This window comes from Leiobunum rupestre, chromosome 1 (genome assembly GCF_980474605.1).
Source record: "Leiobunum rupestre chromosome 1, qqLeiRupe1.1.hap1, whole genome shotgun sequence".
Taxonomy (NCBI): domain Eukaryota; kingdom Metazoa; phylum Arthropoda; class Arachnida; order Opiliones; family Sclerosomatidae; genus Leiobunum; species Leiobunum rupestre.
Genome location: NC_143384.1, coordinates 23,527,413 through 23,546,686, shown reverse-complemented (window position 1 = coordinate 23,546,686; position 19,274 = coordinate 23,527,413). Strand labels below are relative to the sequence as shown.

The following is a 19,274-nucleotide window of genomic DNA, read 5'->3' as shown; positions in this document are numbered from 1 at the left end:
GAAGTAATCAGCCTCTCGGGAAATTTAGCTAAACCGAACTGGAAACATTGCGTCTGTTGCCAATCAGCATACCTCTACTTGGAATACTAATCGCGGCAGATTTTCGTCTCGATGTGGCTGACGTTTTTTTTGACGTCACTATGCTAACTTAACAAACAACAACGTGAGAGGGGAGCGCGCGCAGAGGGTATTTTTTCTCTCGTAGGCGAGGCCAAAGCCGTCAGAGTGATCTTACCATACGCGATACGCCAGGATATGCATTCCAAGTAGAGGTATGGATTCCTGCCAAAGGGAATATAACATCTAGCATTTCAGTAGTCCTGGCTAAAGAGTTTCAACATTTTCTACTCCCTCCTATGGCGTATTGTGTGACCGAGGTAGTATCCAAAATGTTTTTGGTTCTTCACTAAAAAACGCGTTGGACGTTATAATACCTTCATGAATGCTTAAAGGAACATAATATCAACGTATTTCTTTGTGGAAGACCCCTAACAATTTGAGCAAGAATTCAATTTCACTCGCAAGAAATATCTATTCCTTTTAAAACGCGCTTAAAGGGAAAGCAATCCACACCAAAAATCTAGGGTTATATTTACTTTAAAGCTAATCAGTTGATGATAATTCTAGTAATGACCCGAAGTAATTGTCTTACCGGTCGACGTAGTCCCCGAGGAACAAGTAATTGGCATCAGGAGGGTAACCGATTTTGTCGAAATGCCTGAGCAAGTCGTGGTACTGTCCGTGGATGTCCCCGACGATGTTGACGGGTGCCTCCAGCTCCACCAGCATGGGTTGCTGCAGAAATATCTCCCTGGACACTTGACATAACTGACGGATTTGGAATTCGGCCAACTGGACCTAAGAAGAGATCAAGGATCTTTATTAGTCAATAAGGCTCTAAATACCGAGTTTCAATCAATTGAACACGATTTCAATCTTGGTTTAGTCAGGGGTCTTAAGGGACCACGCCCACGTTTGAAAAATGTTAGTAAAAATTTAGTAGCTCCTCGTGATATAACAGATCGGACCAATCATATTCTAGGATTTTAACAAAGAACAACAAACACAGCACCCCACACCAGGAGAACGCAACCCGTCAAAATTCGTGTATTTTCTTGCGTACATTTTTCATTGGTTAGACACTTCAGCGCCTGCTGGCGTCGGAAGGGGAAAATTCGGAAATTGTCTTCCCCTTTTCCGTAAAACGTTCAGCGTAAAGGTTCGTCCAGTTATATTTGTACACAACACTGCGTCAGCGTGTTTAAAGGCTAGCTGCGTTCTCCTTGGGTTTGTTGCTCGTAGAATTATCCCAGCTCTGCACTGTTAAAAATAAAGGTTTTAATTTAGACCTCTAAGGTGGTTAAAACAATGGAAAACTGGCTAAGCCTTGTACATATAACTAAGTTTAAAAATAAAATCCACTATTGTACAGTTTGAAAAATTTAATTTGCCCCCCTACGCACGTTTCGACTCGATCGCACGAGTCTTCGTCAGTGCGATCGAGTCGAAACGTGCGTAGCGCGCAAATTAATTTTTTCAAACTGTACAATAGTGGATTTTATTTTTAAACGTGGTTAAAACCTTTTCCAATATTTACGACCATTCAGGGTTTTATCATAGAACATATTTAAACCTTCTGCTCCCCAAATTCAGTCCTTTCGTGGAGTGTTTAAGTACTTATTTTACACTCTTTTATCCAACAGTAAGAAGTTAATCCTTTTTCACTTTATTTTCAGTCCTTTATAGGCCCTTATTTTTTTATTATTATTCAATATATTAACCAATTACATAGCCAGATTAGGCTGGTTTTCGCTCGGGGGAAATAGCCGAATGAGCGTCCCTGAAGTCGTTGAACGAAGGGAGTTGATCACGTAAAGTATCATTTAAATAGATGGGGAAAATAATAACCCGACGAATTCAGCAAGGCGGCTTATTCGAGTATTCGAGTACCCGAATATGTAAATTTTCGATACTCGATAATCGACGAGTATTGCAATAAAAATATGTCGGGTACTCGATGATGATCGACTACTCGCACAGCCCTAGAAGCAAGTCTTGTAAGACTGTTATTATTACATTCTTCATAAAAACGTCTTGTTATTATTTCGATAATAAGCCTAATATTTTGATTAAAAATCTCGGGTTTGAAAACTTGTACAAGTAAACAGAATCCCTCCAATTCAGTTCCTTCTACTTGAGGAATAAAACTACAGCTTCGATTTGCTCGTGCAAAAGGGTTAGTTTCGGACCCGAAATTAGTTTGTTTCGACATTTTTGGAAAGAAAACTTCCAGGTCTTCAAAACAAGCTCTCATTCGTTCGATTTTATTACTATCGACTTTTCGTGCAACCAACACTTGAAGTTTTTTAAGTCTAGTGGTTTAGTTTTACATTTGGATTCGAACAATGAGGCGAAAATGCCGCGAAATTTAAATTTGCAAACAATATTAGGCTAATCATGGAAACCTTTTTGTTCTTTTTGCCAAAAATACGGAAAAGTTTCCAGGATCATTAAAAATAATAATTATTTAAAAAAAGGCATTCTCAGCTCTTTTTGCTTAAGGGGAAAGACTACAGTGGCCATTGTCTACTTTCGCGCTATTTCAAGCTGAACTCTTTTAATTTTGTATTTTAACTTATAAATTTAATATTTAAGTGTAGAACAGCCTCTTGTTTAGTGACTAAAATAATTTTAACAATTTAAAATTTAAAAGTAATTAAGTTATTACGTTTTAATTCGGACCCCAGAGCTAAACAAGTTGGGCAAGCGGACAAACTACCCTTTAGTTAGGACTTTATATCTCTTTAACTATTAATTTTAGAATTATCAAAATGATTTCAGGCACTAGAGAAAGGTTCAGCCTAATAAGAAAAATATAATTCAATGATGTAATTGTTAAAACAGAAACGTTTAGCTTGAACGAAAAAGAGGCTTTTACTGTATTCTTCCCCCTTAACTGCTACAATTATCTCTTACATTTTGTTTTAACCGAAACTGGCTGCCAATTCCGTCGTTCCGCCCCTGTCCTCTGAGCAACAGGTAGCGAGGAACTAGCTACTCTCCAATTAAATTGTTAAAACCCGCTTCAAAAACATCATCCCGGAATGTCTTGCTCCCCTCCAGAGGATGCTTTGAGAACTTTGAAGAAAATAACCCATTTCTATCTGGGTTGAAAAGGAGCGAGTGGGCTCGAAAAGCTTCCCCAATATTCTTTTTAATAAAAGTGTATTTTAAACCATGAAGTATCTGTCTCTATAGTATATTACTTACTATTTACTAGTTTAAAATAACCATGGTTAAATTTTGCATTTATGAAAATAACCCTATGTTTTGGCATGGACACTGTATCTCTAACCGGACGGGAAAAGCAGCCTAAAAGAGGTACCCATCACTGTCCGTTTGCGTCCTACTTCGTATTAGCTGAAATAGTCGGCCGTACTCGATTCGCAGGGCCGTCAAGGTCATTCGGAAGAATGTAAACCCCCATTTCAAACGGAACGATTTGTCGACGACGTGACGAATTATATGGCCTTGACAGCCCGAAACTTCCAAAATTCTTGATTTTGTATGGTGGAAGCTACAGCTTTTCCCGTCCGGTTAGAGATACAGTGTCCATAGTTTTGGACAAGTCTGTAGTAAGTCCTGTTAATACGAACTCTACAAACGCGAGAAGTTCATTAGTTGTTGGTTTTGCATTTTTAGAACGTGAAGCGTTTGCTTAGCAGACGAAAACCCCTCATTTCGCGTTGACTACTTATTGCTAATTCCTTTAAAACTAGACTACTTCGTTTCTTTAACAACAGATGGCGTTCGCTTTCATATCTTTTCTTTTCGTAGTTGGCATCAGGGTTGGACATAAGACACTTTGTCTAGTCACGCCATTTTACTACTAAAATAAATTAAAATATTAAAATTAATCTAAATCTGGGGGCTCACTAGTAAATTTGACCTAAATATTCATAAATATTGTTGAAAATGGCGTATCATAAATTCATCATTTATCAGTTCCATTTTATTTAAAACAATTGTGATTGGACAAAGTCATGTAACTCCGATTTTAATTCTGACGGGTAAAGCAAAATGTTGGCTGTTTTTAAACCCCCATTTTACCCCCACTAGTCAGTGACTACTAAAATAAATTAAGATAGGAGGCTCACTAGTCACGCTGACTACTAACAAAAATATCCTTATATCCAACCGTGTTTGGCATCGTTTCGCGAAAAGCGTGTCTGTTTCAACAGCACAAAATAGAACAGAGTTGAAATAAATGGCCCAAAACAAATAATTCGGGGTAACACAGCGTTGAAATAAATGCTTATTTACATTTTATCAATTCGGGCCGCATTCCTAATTAAATTAAGTTTACTCGCTTAGCTAAATTCCGCGACCCATCAACCTAAAAGTGTCACTTTCTCAGATTCGCGACGTTTCCCCACTGACCACAATTGGGTCAAATTCTAACTTGAAAGCTTCGCAAAAAACCGAGCCCTATAATGGCCAACAACAACAACAACAAGACTGTCTGAGGCTTAAATTAGAGCCAAGGCTTAGCTAATTCCAGACGAGTCCTAGCGCCTACTTGTTAACCGTTGTTATTTCCTTCTCGCTAAAAGACGCGCTGCTAAATGTTCGTCGATGCGTCAAGTTCCGTCAAAGGCGAGTTGAAAGGGGTCGCATAGCGTCCTTAATTGGGTCGGTGACCATTAAGGCCTGAGCAAACGGAGCCCGGAAACGTCTTTCAAATTAAGAGCGCCATCTATCGACGGTCCAGTCAACCTCGAAATATTTCGATTCTGAAGCGTGCGCACGAATTTTTCGGACTAGACAAGGGAAGATTGGAGGAGGTTAACGTACTTAATTAAATGGCAAATTAGCGAAGGGTTCAACCACCCCGGTTATAGACCGCTATAATATTAATTAAAACCTGTGAAAATGAAGATGCGGGCGCCGGTATTCGCTTGCCCCCCCCCGTTTAATATTCTTTGATTACTGGGATTTGTTTGCATATCTGTTATTCTCAACAAATATTAATATAAATGGTATCTCTATTTTTCTATAAAGGGATATTTTTTTAAACGTAACTTCGGAAATTAAAAGTGAAACGGAAAATTAATTTTTAAATTTTGAATAGTATACAAAAAATATGTAAAAGTAGAATTTTCAAGTATCATTTATTAATTGATTATTTATTTATTAATAATTAATTTATTATTTTTCATTTATTAATTGATTATTTATTTATTATTAATTGATTATTTATTTATTATTAATTGATTATTTATTTATTATTAATTGATTATTTATTTATTATTAATTGATTATTTATTTATTATTAATTGATTATTTATTTATTATTAATTGATTATTTATTTATTATTAATTGATTATTTATTTATTATTAATTGATTATTTATTTATTATTAATTGATTATTTATTTATTATTAATTGATTATTTATTTATTATTAATTGATTATTTATTTATTATTAATTGATTATTTATTTATTATTAATTGATTATTTATTTATTATTAATTGATTATTTATTTATTATTAATTGATTATTTATTTATTATTAATTGATTATTTATTTATTATTAATTGATTATTTATTTATTATTAATTGATTATTTATTTATTATTAATTGATTATTTATTTATTATTAATTAATTAATTTTATTAGTTAATTAAAAGTTAAAAAATCTTGAAATTCATCTTGAAATCCCGGATTTCAAAATCCCGTACACATTTTTGGTGAATGTCCGACCTCTCGGAGAAATTTAGTTTAGTACCACCTGGCAGCGACAAAAACATTGATGTAATTTAACAAATAAAATCCAATCTGAAAATCTTTAAAATATGCGGTTTTACCTTACAATACCAAAGCATTAATTCAAATGAATGTCAATCCACAAAACAAACTAAACTAAATCTTACACGCAAATGCCATAGAATTTTAAAAGGTCAGACTCGACGTTTTCCCTAAATCCCCAATCTAATTAAAATGACGACGAAATTAGCGAAAATTGCTCCTACCCACCCCCCCCCCCCCTCTCAACTAAAAATGCGCATCGCACGTGAAGATAATTCATCTCAATTCCGACATACAGATATACCCGGACTTATTAATTCAGACCTTTTTAATATGCATTATTTTTTTGTACGTTCCAACTATGATTTGATGCCGAAATCTTTTTCTGCGGCGGCAAATAACCGCGCTTCGTAGCTTCGCCCATTTCGGAGCTATAACCATGCTATAACTCATCACTTTTGTTAGTCTTTTACCTCTGTCCTCTTAAAGCAAAGGCTTAGTGGTTAGGCATAACGTTTTACGTCCTTTTTGTTCGCGCCAACGCCTGAAGAAATATACACAAATTCGGTCGCAAATTTATTCGGGTTAGCGGTCTCCTTTGTAGGGCGTGGTAAACGTAGACTTTCAAGGCCGTTAGGGGGGATTGTTACGGCCAAGGCTTATAGTCGTGCCTTTAACCTTTGATATTGAATACGATCTACCGAGGTTTTGGGGGCCTTGTGTAAGTTTTCTTTCGAGTACGAAGGTGAATTTTTTTTCTGATGTAAACTGGGGTTGTTCGTTTGGCGGAGGATGTGCTTTTCATATGTTTGAGCCGGAAGGAAACTCCGTTTTAGGGTCTCGGTCGGCTCCAATTGCTAGTTTTTATCGAAGGTTTTTTGTCGGAAAAACTGCGTTTTTATTGGTTCGAGTTATAAACGAGTAACGTAGACGGTCTGCTAGACAGGATTTTGTGGATTTTTATTGATTTTTATCGGGTAATTTTGTAAATGCTATTGGCTATTGCCATATTATGGTATGGTAGAAGATGACCCTGAAAATATTCCTTCAACCATATGTCTATAATTGAGTTTCGTACGATTCTCACATGTCTCAGTTAGTCGAAACCATAGATATAAGAAATGTATATAAAGGTCTAGATAAATTTCGGGGCGTCTAAGCCTAACATAAAATACCGAGGAAGGCGCGAGCTCTCTTAGCATTTTAGTACTAAGTGCTTGACCTTTCCGCCGGCCGTAGTCTTTAGACACCATCTGTTGGTGACTTTTAGTATAATTTTTAAGCAGGAGACAATGGCTCTCGCGACGATAGTACGAGCTTTCTTAAGGATAGATAGCGCCTTATAAGGATAGCCGGCAGAAATTACGCGTCTCTGCTAGCTGTCACCTCCGTATTCACTCCCTTTGAAATATTTTATCTAGACCTTTATGTACGTTTCCTATATCTATGGTCGAAGCATAGAATCAGCATAACCCTCAACTCAATGGCGGCGGAATTAAAATTTTTGGTGGGGTACAAAAGTGATGATTTAGGTTTTTGGTTGCTTTTTCTAAATTTGTATGGCATACTGCTAGTGATTTTCACGACAATAGATTGAATAGAACAGTGTTTAGCTACTAGCAAATCTAATTCAGTATTTAATAAAACCTTTTTCTTAATTTGTATAATTATAGGAATTTAGTACGTATAATGTAATTAATATTTCTGAGGGTTTTGGAAAATTATGGAATAAGATGTGATTTATGAAATATTTGGATGGGCAATTTAACGGGGTACCCACGTCAGTAATCTAGGAGGGTACAAATGTCTGTGTCCCCTTCAAAATATCATTGCGACCCTACCAAAAATATCAAAGTTAGTAAACAAAATCAATGAATAATATCCTACTCGCGTATTATATTTAGTTAAGTCCAATAGAAGTGAAGAGAAGCACATTGTGAAAAACTGAATGAAAAGAGACTTAAAACGGTTTTAAAATTCACAATTTATTTATTTAAAAATCCAACGTTTCGGGAAAAAAACGCTCGCGGCTAAAGAACAGTAGCCACTATGTATAAAGTGCAAAAATGTTTTTTCGTCCCAAAATTTTACCATTATACTGTCAGACTTGTAAAAATACCTGAAGAAGGAGGAACAGTTCCCCCGAAACGTTGGATTTTTAAATAAATAAATTGTGAATTTTAAAACCGTTTTAAGTCTCTTTTCATTTAGTTAAGTCCAAACTATATTATTTACTTTCCGAACTTTCGCGTACCTTGCTTTACTATAATAGTATCACTTCCACCATTATAGTTCCTAATCGCTATTAACAGGAAACAGGAATCCATAACGCTACTTGGAATGAATAACGGCTTCGATTCCCCGCCGTTGTGGCGGAACATAGTAGGCGGAGCTTATAAGCCTTTGTTTGTCACTGAATTTGACGTCATTTAAGTTCAAGTTTCAAGTTTATTGTTGTTAATTCGTAGTAAATTTACAATATTTGGTTAATTATAGCCCGGTTGGTAAATATTCAATTATTTGGTTATCAACATACAATAAATGAGTATTTTTTAAAAATAACAATTACCAAACAAAAGTAACAGGGAAAAATGTTTTTAAATTAGGTCATTTAACAATAAATTTTTAATTTTTTTTTAACCGACGCAAGTGATTGGAGATTTTTTACTTCCGAATAAACTTCATTAAATAATTTGACACCAGCATAGAAAATAGAGAGTATTTTTTTTGAATTTTACACCGGGGTATTTCTAAATATATATTTGACCTTGTATTTCTTATAGCTGTATTAATTTTAAAAAATGGGTTAAAATCACTTGTTGCGTTTTTGTAGATAAAAATTAAACATGCGTTTTTATACACCTGGTTTATGTTTAGCATTTTACATTTTTTAAACAGTATTTTCGTTGGGGACAGCCATTCTACATTATATATGCTTCTCAGCGTGCGTTTTTGAAGTTTCTTCATTCTATCTATATTATAGTTAGCCGTGTTTCCCCAAGCTACAATTCCATATGTTAAATGTGGGTATAAAAAGCTGTAATACATTTGAAATAGAATACTCCTTGGGAATATTTCTTTATTTAAGGCGGTATAAGCGTTTTTAGCCCCTCTCACAATGTTCCGCCACAAAATACCACAGGGGATATGGGGAGATACTCATTCCAAGTAGCGTTATGGATTCCTGCAGGAAACTATAGAGGTATACCTATATAGGTATATAAGTGTATTTCCTGCTATTAACAATTCACTTTCAAAGGTTAAATAAAAGGGGGGCGGGAGAGAGGTGGGGCAGAAAATTGTGGTCATGACCAGTTAATTTTTTTTAAGTAGGGGGTATAGTGGTCACATTGACCAGTATTTTTAAAAAGCTTATTTCCAACACTGATTTCGTGACGAATGAGCTACATAAAAACCAGTTCAGTTGATAAGACGCGTTTTGGAGAGGATAGAAATCCTTCTGGGGATCTTTTTGTTTCTGGTCGAAATAGTTACTGATAGTTAGTTGTGAAATGACGTAGATTTGACGTCATGGCCATAAATAAGCTATTCAAGTTAGGAAAAAGCAATTGATCACTCGCCTGTACATGTACTCAGGGCCGGACTTAGAGATCCCGGGCCCCTAGACAGATAAGGAGTCTGGGCCCCTAGGCAGATAAGGAGTCTGGGCCCCATTTTCACGCGCTGCATTTACTATTATCCCTGGAACTAGGCTGTGCCTGAATTTCCCTGATTCATCGTAGAAGTCTGAGCTCTACGGTTAAATTACTAAATAAAAGCTCTTAACAATCGTCGACTAAATATGCGACAATTATGTAACATTGCGATTTAAGGCTGCGTCCGTAAACTGCCAGGGAGACATTTTGGTAATTTCAAAACAAAATCTTCTACCCAGGAATTTATCCAATATAAATTAAGATTGATATTATAGATTTATGCCTTCGAATACAGTAATTACGGTCACTGGAGGGCCCCTTTCAAGGATGGTCCCCTAGGCCACGGCCTAGATTGGCCTAGGCGGAAATACGGCACTGCCTGTACTAGGCCTCAGCACGGCTCGTTACGAGGAAAAGAGCTGGTATTAAAGTAAGTGTCGGCTCGACGTCATGTAGCTCTTTTTTCAACAGATGTCGCTATCGTCGAAATCAAAACAAGTTAGTTAAGCTACATTTTGACCCAAAAGGCGGGTACTTATAGGTACCCCTCGCGTTGATTGGATCGTTTGTAAATTGGTCAATGACATAAATTACAGTAATTTTAAACAATATTTTGTACATGGGATATATAGTTTAGGTTAAAGCCCACTAAATAAAGTATAAGTTGTCAAGTTGTCTAAATATAATACTCTACAAGGGCTCTCTGACGACGTTATCATTTGGCTATTTTGAACCTAACTTCCTTTGCCATTAATAGATGGCACTACGCTCTCCACTAAAGTCGTTTTTTTTCCGAATAATCGGATAGATTCATGGCCATCTCTAATAAAAGAGGTCTTTTCATAATACAGGTGGCAATGATAGAGCCGACAGTTGCTTTAAGCCTATTCTGAAATCCATCCAAAATGTTTGATCAGTCCAGAAATTGCTTTAAGTAAAATTTGAACACTCGTAAGATAGTGAACTGAAGTGCCGATCAGACTATGCAATTTTATTGGTGCCAAATGCTGTGCACATTTTTCCACCAAACAATACGTTTTTATTTAATATTTGTGGCTCGCAATAGCACAATCGTTCACACGGGGCTCACGATTTAGCTCCCTCCAATGGGAATTTTCGTATTTTTAATTTTCGTCTGCTTTAATGTTTCCAGTCTTAAATTTAGAAATTAAGCTTAACCTGTCTAAATTGTTAGTCTGCTCATGGACAGTAAATTAAGAGGACATGTTTTCGATACCCTTCCACAGTGCATTTTATTTCTCCCCGCGTATCAATCAGCTCGAGAGACCCCGAGGGAGTCTTGCAAGGTCGTTTGTACCACGTGATCTTCAAAGTTCAAAATGGCAATCTAATGCGGTTGATATTGTTACGTAATTTTTCGCGCTTGATATTTTAGTAATTTTTAATTTTGGTTTTTTAATTCAATAAAAACTATCAACTGATATTTAGTATATCATATTTAATCTATAAAAACGTGAAAAAATACCTTTCGTCGTAAAAATGTACTTCGTGTTTATCTTTGTTCTTTTTTCGAACAGTATCGTCCACTCTTAGCGATACTTGTTTTTTTCAAATAACCTTGGACGACTCCCGTAGTGCGATTGGTTTACGGGGGCTAAAAACCAGGCTTTTTACCGATCCTCTAAAATCTACTATCCATGGTCTGCTATTTCGATAATAGCAATATTAGATAGTAAGCAGACGATGGCTCAAATGTTTCAAAGTGGCGTTGAATTTCAAATAGTTGGATATCTCAAAAAGATTCTACACCCAAAAATAGGTCACCTAACTGAAAAATATTCAGAGTTGGTCCACCAAAAAGTGTACAACGTTTGCTGTTCACACTGCTTAATTAACTGCCAATTAGTTGGATAAGTTGGGTGGCCAAACAAATTGGCCCTTAACAGTTGTAGTTAACACACTTATGTGAAACGTCATTATAAACCTCGTTATAAAGTTACACTTGAACGTGTTATTTTTTTAAGGGAAAAATTTTGGTTTTCTGAAGACAACAATCTTTAGTTTTTTTATCATAATCTCTAATTTTCTTAAGCTTTTTCAAATCTTCCGGGCTCCAGAATGGATGGTTTAAATCAAGGATTAAAAATAATCATTTAAATCGTATTACGTTCATACATTTAATTTTAACTAAGACAACAATAGTTTCTGTTAAAATTTTAATTTAAAGGAAACCGAATTAGCTAAGCTAATACCCAAAGAACCACACAGACCTGAGTCAACTAGTGACTTGTGAAGCGAATTTAATTTCGTAGAAGTGTGGTGGCAAAACTTTCAAACTACTCGAGCCAACAGCTCCCTTCACTAACTATCACCGTTAACCTCGGCAAGTTTTTAAGGAAAGGGGAATATTTTGTAATTAAATGGAAATAAATTAATTTAAACCTAAATTTCTGTAAAATTGCTGTGATAGGTTAAAAATAAATCAATATTTGCTTAAAAATCAATAAATTGCACAGAAATCTGATTTAAATAAAAAATCTATAGGTTTTTTTAATTCCAAAAACGCCAACCTTGCATTGCACGGCTTGAAACCTGAAGTTCTCTTGACTTCGTCAATTCCCAGGGCTTGAGATTGTAAGAGGTTTTTCAAATCCCACGTTCCAAAAACTACTTTTTTCTCTACTTTGAGGACTACGAAATAAAAAAGTCAACCCTTTTCGAAAGTCTGTGCCTGTCTGAATTCGAAATATTCTTAGTTGATTTTCAATGGCGCTGGAGGGTTTTCAATGCCAAGGCCCATATCAAAGCCAATTATTCCTGCCCGAATTTCCTATCTGGGAAAATAATCATACCTACGCATTCTCAAAACGTACTACTTTTTATATTTTCCTCCACAGAGCGGCGCAAAGTTGTGCAAAGCTCGTTCCCCGAGGGAGATAAACAACGGTTTGAAGATCAAACTAAAAACATCCCCCTACCCCCCCCCCCCTCGACGCTATAGGAACCAATAAAACATCTCAAAATACTCTTTATTTAAAATCTTCAAAGCGTGGAGAAAATGCTAGGAGTCGCTTTGTAAATAGATTTTTTTTAAAGCGTTGCAATGTTGCCCGCGGTAGAATGGGGGCTGCCAAAATGGGGGCCGACACGCGTCAAATAGTTTGATGACGTCAGCCAGCTGTAGAATATGACGCTTTGACTTAATCATTTTACTTCACGCGCGTAAATATACCGGGTGTCGATCCCCTTTTTTGTCAGCTACCGGTGCCACGTTAAATATGTCTTGACAGGAATCCATACCTCTACTTGGAATGCTTATCGCGGCAGATTTTCGTCTCGATGTGGCTGACGGTTTTTTGACGTCACTATGTTAACTGAACAAACAACAACGTGATAGGGGAGCGCGCACAGAGGGGATTTTTTCTCTCGTAGGCGGGGCCAAAGTCCTTAAAATTCCCTGAATTTTCCATGTTTTCCAGGTCTGTGACAATTTCAACGACGATTATATACAACGCTGAGTGAAAAGGTTTGGTGGCTTGGGTATTAGCCAAGCTGATAATTATTATTAAAGAAAAACTGAACCTAAAAAATACGACTCCATACGTTTACTCCTTTTAACGAAGCCAAGGCCTAGAAACGAACTAAAAGCAGTCGTCTGTCAAATCGAATCCAAATATTTGCTCAGATAAAGGTTTCGGAATATGTGTCCCGAATTCATTTATGTATTAAAAGGCAAGTTCTTCTGATGGCGCGCGGGGAAGCTGCCGTCGAGGCTGAATGGCGGATAAACGGCTCCCAATTGGCCGATGCGGAAATTGATATTAATGACAGGGGAGTTATTGACATTATGGGCTGGATCGAATTAGAATCCGACCATCTGCAGATCTCTCATGCTAATACCCCGATTTCGTGTTTAGGATGATGCACGCTCCTATTTGGGCCACTAGGTCGTGTCACTAGGTGACGCTGCGCCACAAAAATACTGGAATTATTAATATTCAGATTTGGAACGTTTATTTCGAGATGGTGGAGAGTAGTTCTTTCCACCGATTGTCAGATTACAGTTGCGTTATCTGAAATCGTGTTAATAATTTCGGTAGATCAGATTTTAATAGATCAGTTGATATAGGTCAAAATGCAAACCCGACACTAATCTGAATTCATCTTTAACTGACAGACAGAAGATGAGCCTATTTCATAAACCCGATAAAACTGCCGAAATTTTTATTTATGTTACTTTTAATTTTCTTTTCACAACATTGTATATACTAAACGTACATGTCAGATAACTGATATCCAAAGTGTATTTTGTGGGAGAGATTCACAATTGTGAAAGGTGTAAAATGGCCCCTAATACATCAATTAGCATATTCCATACAGGGAAACAAACCTTTAGAAACCGCCATCGAGTATTAAATTTTAATTTCGTATTTCTACACTAGATGACGCCAGCGTGGATATTTTGGCGCAAAATTTGAAAAAATAAAATACATTTTTTATATTTATTATATAATTTAAGTGCTATTTCAAGCTGAAAGTTTATATAAAATATTTAATAAAATATAGTTATACAAAATTTTAGCTTTTAAATAACCACAATTTAAATTAGACTTTCGCGGATATTATCATTTTGGTTATTTCGAATTGTAAACTGATGGCGCCATCTAGTAACAAGTAGATTATTAAAAATGTACACACAATGGCGGTGCACCTGTAAAAGGGTCTTCTCCCTTCTTATACGCGTATTAGTGTATTGTGAGCGATCACACATTCTATATTTTATAAATTATTCTTTAGACTATTTTCTGGCTGCTAGTTTTTGTTGTTAATATAAGCGTCAATTAAAAACTGCAAAAGTTGGAAAATATTTATCCTAACAATATGTAATTCTTATAATTCTCTACGCTAAATAGGTCATTTACTAAACCAAAATTCCGTTTAGTTTTCTATAATTTCAATAACCGTATAATTATTTAATTAATACACGAAAAAAGATTATGCTATCTTTATAAAAAATATTTTTGTATTTATATTTAAAATTTGTTTCTTTTGTTTTCAAATTCTATCTGCACGCATAAGATCATTGTAAGATTAAACCTAACAATGATCTTATTTTGGTTGGATGGGTTTTTACTCTTTCCCCTTTATTCCGCTTCTCCCTGAACGGCGCTGTATTGCGTGTGAAACATTTATACAGGCGCTAGTAGACCAAAAATAGACAAACTGATATGACTCCTGTTATTGTAGATTTTCGTTTTATATTATCTAAACCTAAATTAGTTTAAATTAATATAAATTAGTTAATTTGTTCAGATTATCAACAACCTAATGTTCACTCAACCTCAGAATAATTTCTTTTAACGAATAGTTATTTTTTTCGTTAAAAAGTAAATTTCATTAGTTCAGTTAATTAGTTTATTTAGAAATTTAAAACAAATCCACAATTGTGATAAAACTACAGACTAACTGACGACGAAACTATCCAAATATTTAAAGTCCAGAAAAACTACAATGTGACTTTTTAACATTGTTGAAATAATAAAAATCAGGTTATCATCAGAATAATTTAAATTAAAAGTTGTATTTTGGTTTATTAGATTATTTTAATTGGCTTTATGAGAAACAACTACTTCCTATACTCCTCGAATAAACTCAAAACAATTTAAGCCAACCGTTATTATACCTTAACCTTATCAACCAAAACAGGAGTAAAGGCTTAATTCCATCAGCACCTGCCTTTTTCGCTAAAATTAAATTAGCCAACAAGCGGTGACGCCCAAAGTTGCCCTTGAAAAGGGCCCATGTAGACGTCGCTTGTAAGCCAAACTTCGCGAACTTGCAAAACAGAAAAACTAGCAAAAAGGACTGACCTTCTCATAGCGAGCGTTGGGTGAAATGAAATGAAAGGTGTGTTCGGAGCGGTGGCGGGCGTCGGGCTGAGGTGATGGCCGCTACGTGCCTTCGCGTCCAAAGCAGGGCGACACTTAAAACAGGCCCGGAGAAAGACCATCCCAAGGCTTAACGACCTTTTGTATTTTTATTCTATTTTGTACGGGAACGCGTAGGATTGGAAGACCCTCGGCTATCACTTAAAGGGGGTTTCAATTTGGGGGGCGGATAGCCGGATTTTGGGTCCTCTAGTCCGACCCCTCCACCCTCCCATCTTGGACGCGGTTCAAACGGTTATGGGCTAAGGAATTTTTCTGGCTTCTTTCCAAAATATATATCCCGGTTTCCCCTAGCAACCGTTAATTTCAAGAATTATTATATAGGCCGTTTGGAATTAACGGGTTTTTATGCTGTAAATACCCTAGCAACCATTAAGTGGAACCATTACCGTATAGGCCGTTTTAAATGATTATTTAATATTGATTGTCTTAAAAAATTAGTGTTTAACATTAAGTTAATTGTAATTAACGGGTTTTTATGCTGTAAATACCCTAGCAACCATTAAGTGGAACCATTACCGTATAGGCCGTTTTAAATGATTATTTAATATTGATTGTCTTAAAAAATTAGTGTTTAACATTAAGTTAATTGTAATTAACGGGTTTTTATGCTGTAAATCGCCTAGCAACCATTAAGTGGAAGGATTACCGTATAGGCCGTTTCAAATGATTATTTAATATTGATTGTCTTAAAAAATTAGAGTTAAACATTAAGTTAATTGGAATTAATGGTTTTTATGTCGTAAATCGCCTAGCAACCATGAAGTGGAAGAATTACTATATAGGCCGTTTCAAATGATTATTTAATATTGATTGTCTTAAAATATTAGTGACTAGCATTAAGTTAATTGGAATGAACGGGGTTTTAGGTTGTAAATCTCCTAGCAACCATTAAGTGGAAGGATTCCTGTTTAAAATCATTATTCAATATTAATAGTTTTAAAATATTAACATTAAATTAATGGTAATCAACAGGTTTTTATGCTGTAAATAAAATTTAATAAATGCCTAGCTAGGGTTTTAGATAAAAGTAATTATTTTATTGTGGTCTATGAAAAATTGTCAACATTTTAAGAAATATATATTTTTCTAACATTTTATTGACAATGACGTGAATTGAGACAAGACTTGATAATGATTTTTCCACGAAGATTAACATGAAAATTCTCAGTATTAAGATTTCTAAGCTATTTCACTGGTAAATATCAAAGCGAATTATTATAACTCAAACGCGAAATCAAATTTTCATTACACCTCGGGTATTTCAAAATTAGGCATTCGATTAATTTGGATTAGGACCTAAAAATAACCATTACTAGAAGTATATAAGACGCTTCTTACAAGAGAAGTGTTCATCTCTGTATTCTGCTAATGTTATTTTTTGAAAAATGTACCACTGTTTTTGCAAAATGCGTTTCGGAAGAAAACTTAACACCGGGAATTTCTTTTTAATCGGGAAAATATGGTTTAAGAAGAAATAATTTTTCATATGCATTTTAATTTCAACATTTAACATCCAAAGGCGGTAAATACTTCTCTTGCAAGTCTTTGTTATTAGATAACCTAATTTTGAGTTAGAGTAATTCGCTTTGATATATACCAGAGAAATAGCTTAGGAATCTGAATACTGAGAATTCCCGAGTGATATATACTTCCTGGGAAAATCGTGATCAAGTTTTGTCTCAATTCGCGCGACAATTCTTAAGCCTCGGTCGTAATAATAGAGCCTTTCAAATTCCCGAGAAATAAACCTCTTATTTAAGGGACTATTTTGGAGAGACCGCGTTGTCAGTTTGTCCCGTCTCCAACAGATGGCGTGACGCGTTACCGAGAACGCGATCTTTTTATTGTTAAAGTTTACATTTCAGTCGCGCTAGATGGAGCCACTCGAGTTGCGATATCGGACGGAAATTTACCAAACACTCGAATGCTAATCTAGCTGTCTCTTTACGGGTATGAGAGTTATCCTTGATGTTGAAAGCCTTTTTTTTCGCGGCATTTATGGGTGCAATTGCGTTTGTGTGCGCGGTTAATTAAACTAAGGCTTAGCGCGCGAATGTTTCCGTCCATCGAAAATTAATTGTTTGGCTGGTTTAACGGTCGTTTTATGAATAATTTGCGATGCCGTGGTTAGTTATACGTGATTAATTATCGGTTTACACGCGATATGTGGGAGGGGTTGTTTTGATACTGAACGATATAAATCAGAAACTTCAGAAAGCTTCGATTATTATGCCAAATTATCTTGACGAAACATTTGAAAAGCATTCAAACATTGGGTTGAGTTATTTTATTGATTTCGTTGGAGGCGAAATGTACGATTCGAAATATATTATTCAATATATGTGCGATTAAAAGTTTAAAATGTCATGTCTAAAGTTTTATATATACGGCATACAACATAAAATTCTATGTATACAGAATAAAATTCTATGTATACAGAATAAAATTCTATGTATACAGAATAAAATTCTATGTATACAGAATAAAATTCTATGTATACAGAATAAAATTCTATGTATACAGAATAAAATTCTATGTATACAGAATAAAATTCTATGTATACAGAATAAAATTCTATGTATACAGAATAAAATTCTATGTATACAGAATAAAATTCTATGTATACAGAATAAAATTCTATGTATACAGAATTCAGTCAAATTTTAAAATTCAAGGTATATATTTTTAGATATAATTTATTGCATCTATAGAATTTTAAACTTTGAATTGTACCCTACATGAAATTTAGACTTTGAACCGTACCCTACATTGAATTTTAGACTTCTCCGTATTCTGAATAAAATTTTAAATATTTAATCGTAGCTTACGCTTAAAAGTGTACAATATGGTAGCTAGGAGTAACAAACACAGCACTGCCCACACAAGGAGAACGTAACCCGTCAAAAGTCGTGATTTTTCTTGTGTACATTTTTCATTGGTTAGACGCGTTAGCGCCTGCTGCCGTCGGAAGAGGAAAATTCGGAAATTGCCTTCCCCCTTTCCGTAAAACGTTCAGCTTAAATAAGGCTCTTACAATGAAATTTGTACACAACACTGCCTTAGCGTGTTTAAAGGCTAGCTGCGTTCTCCTTGTGTTTGTTACACCTAGATGGTCGAATTTAAATTTTCCTTTCTTGCAAGATTAAAAATCAGATAGTATGATTTAGGCTGACAATTCTTTGTAAAAGTAAATTTATTGAATACTGTAATTCATAATGTATTCTTAGTAGTGAGCAACGTCGTTTTCCCAATACGCACCCACGAGAACCCCGAGCCTTAGAAAGCATTAATGCAGAAACAATTAAGACAAAACAGACCGTAATTCCTTCGCGCTGCCTTGGTGGTCAAATAGCGAAATAATTTTAAAGAAAAAAACTTCCTCGATTCTCCGTCACCGAAAGAGAGCGCCCACAGCGGATAAAAAACCAGAATTGGAAGAAAATAAGAATTGGATCATTTTGGTGGCCCATCGTATAGGCCTCGACCAATAAGTACAATAAAGGAAACACTAATGCGCAGTCCAAGGCCGAAGGAAAGGCTTAGGATGACTTGTCAAGAAGAGAGAAGCGTTGGACTGCGGCGGTTCGCCCGCCTTAAAGCGTGGTATTCGGTTAAGCCTTTGTTCTATCTAAGCCTCGGCGATCTCTTCACTGTCTTTCGCGTCTCCCGGGCCTATTTAGATAGTGCGCTCGCTTGAAGTGGCCCGCCTGCATAGCAATTTCTGCAACATCGACTGAAATAGCGACTCTCGGATTCGGCTGGGAGGTAAGAGAAAGGATGCGGAGGTTTCTCCACCAGATGGCGTTTACCTACTGTTCGATTTTCAGTGTTTTGTTTAGTGGGAGGCTTGCGCGTGTTGTTTCTATGTCTACGCTGGTGTTTCGTCTTGCCTGT

The 19,274-nt window shown here is 35.6% G+C and overlaps 1 protein-coding gene across 2 annotated transcripts in view; it reads right to left on the bottom strand.

The window, feature by feature from the left end:
• The window catches only part of LOC149961886 (serine/threonine-protein phosphatase PP1-beta-like), a 58,617-nt gene that overhangs the window by 15,540 nt on the left and 23,803 nt on the right, over nt 1-19,274 (bottom strand). The window contains exons 1-2 of one of the 2 annotated variants that reach the window (XM_090177131.1): nt 1,124-1,269; nt 653-858 (exon numbers count right to left, since the gene is read on the bottom strand). In XM_090177131.1, coding sequence (XP_090033257.1) covers nt 653-858; nt 1,124-1,132 — 215 coding nt within the window. In that variant the 5' untranslated portion in view covers nt 1,133-1,269. Of the gene's footprint in view, nt 1-652; nt 859-1,123; nt 1,270-19,274 lie in introns of those variants that run through there. The other variant, XM_090177121.1, reaches the window with a different exon arrangement.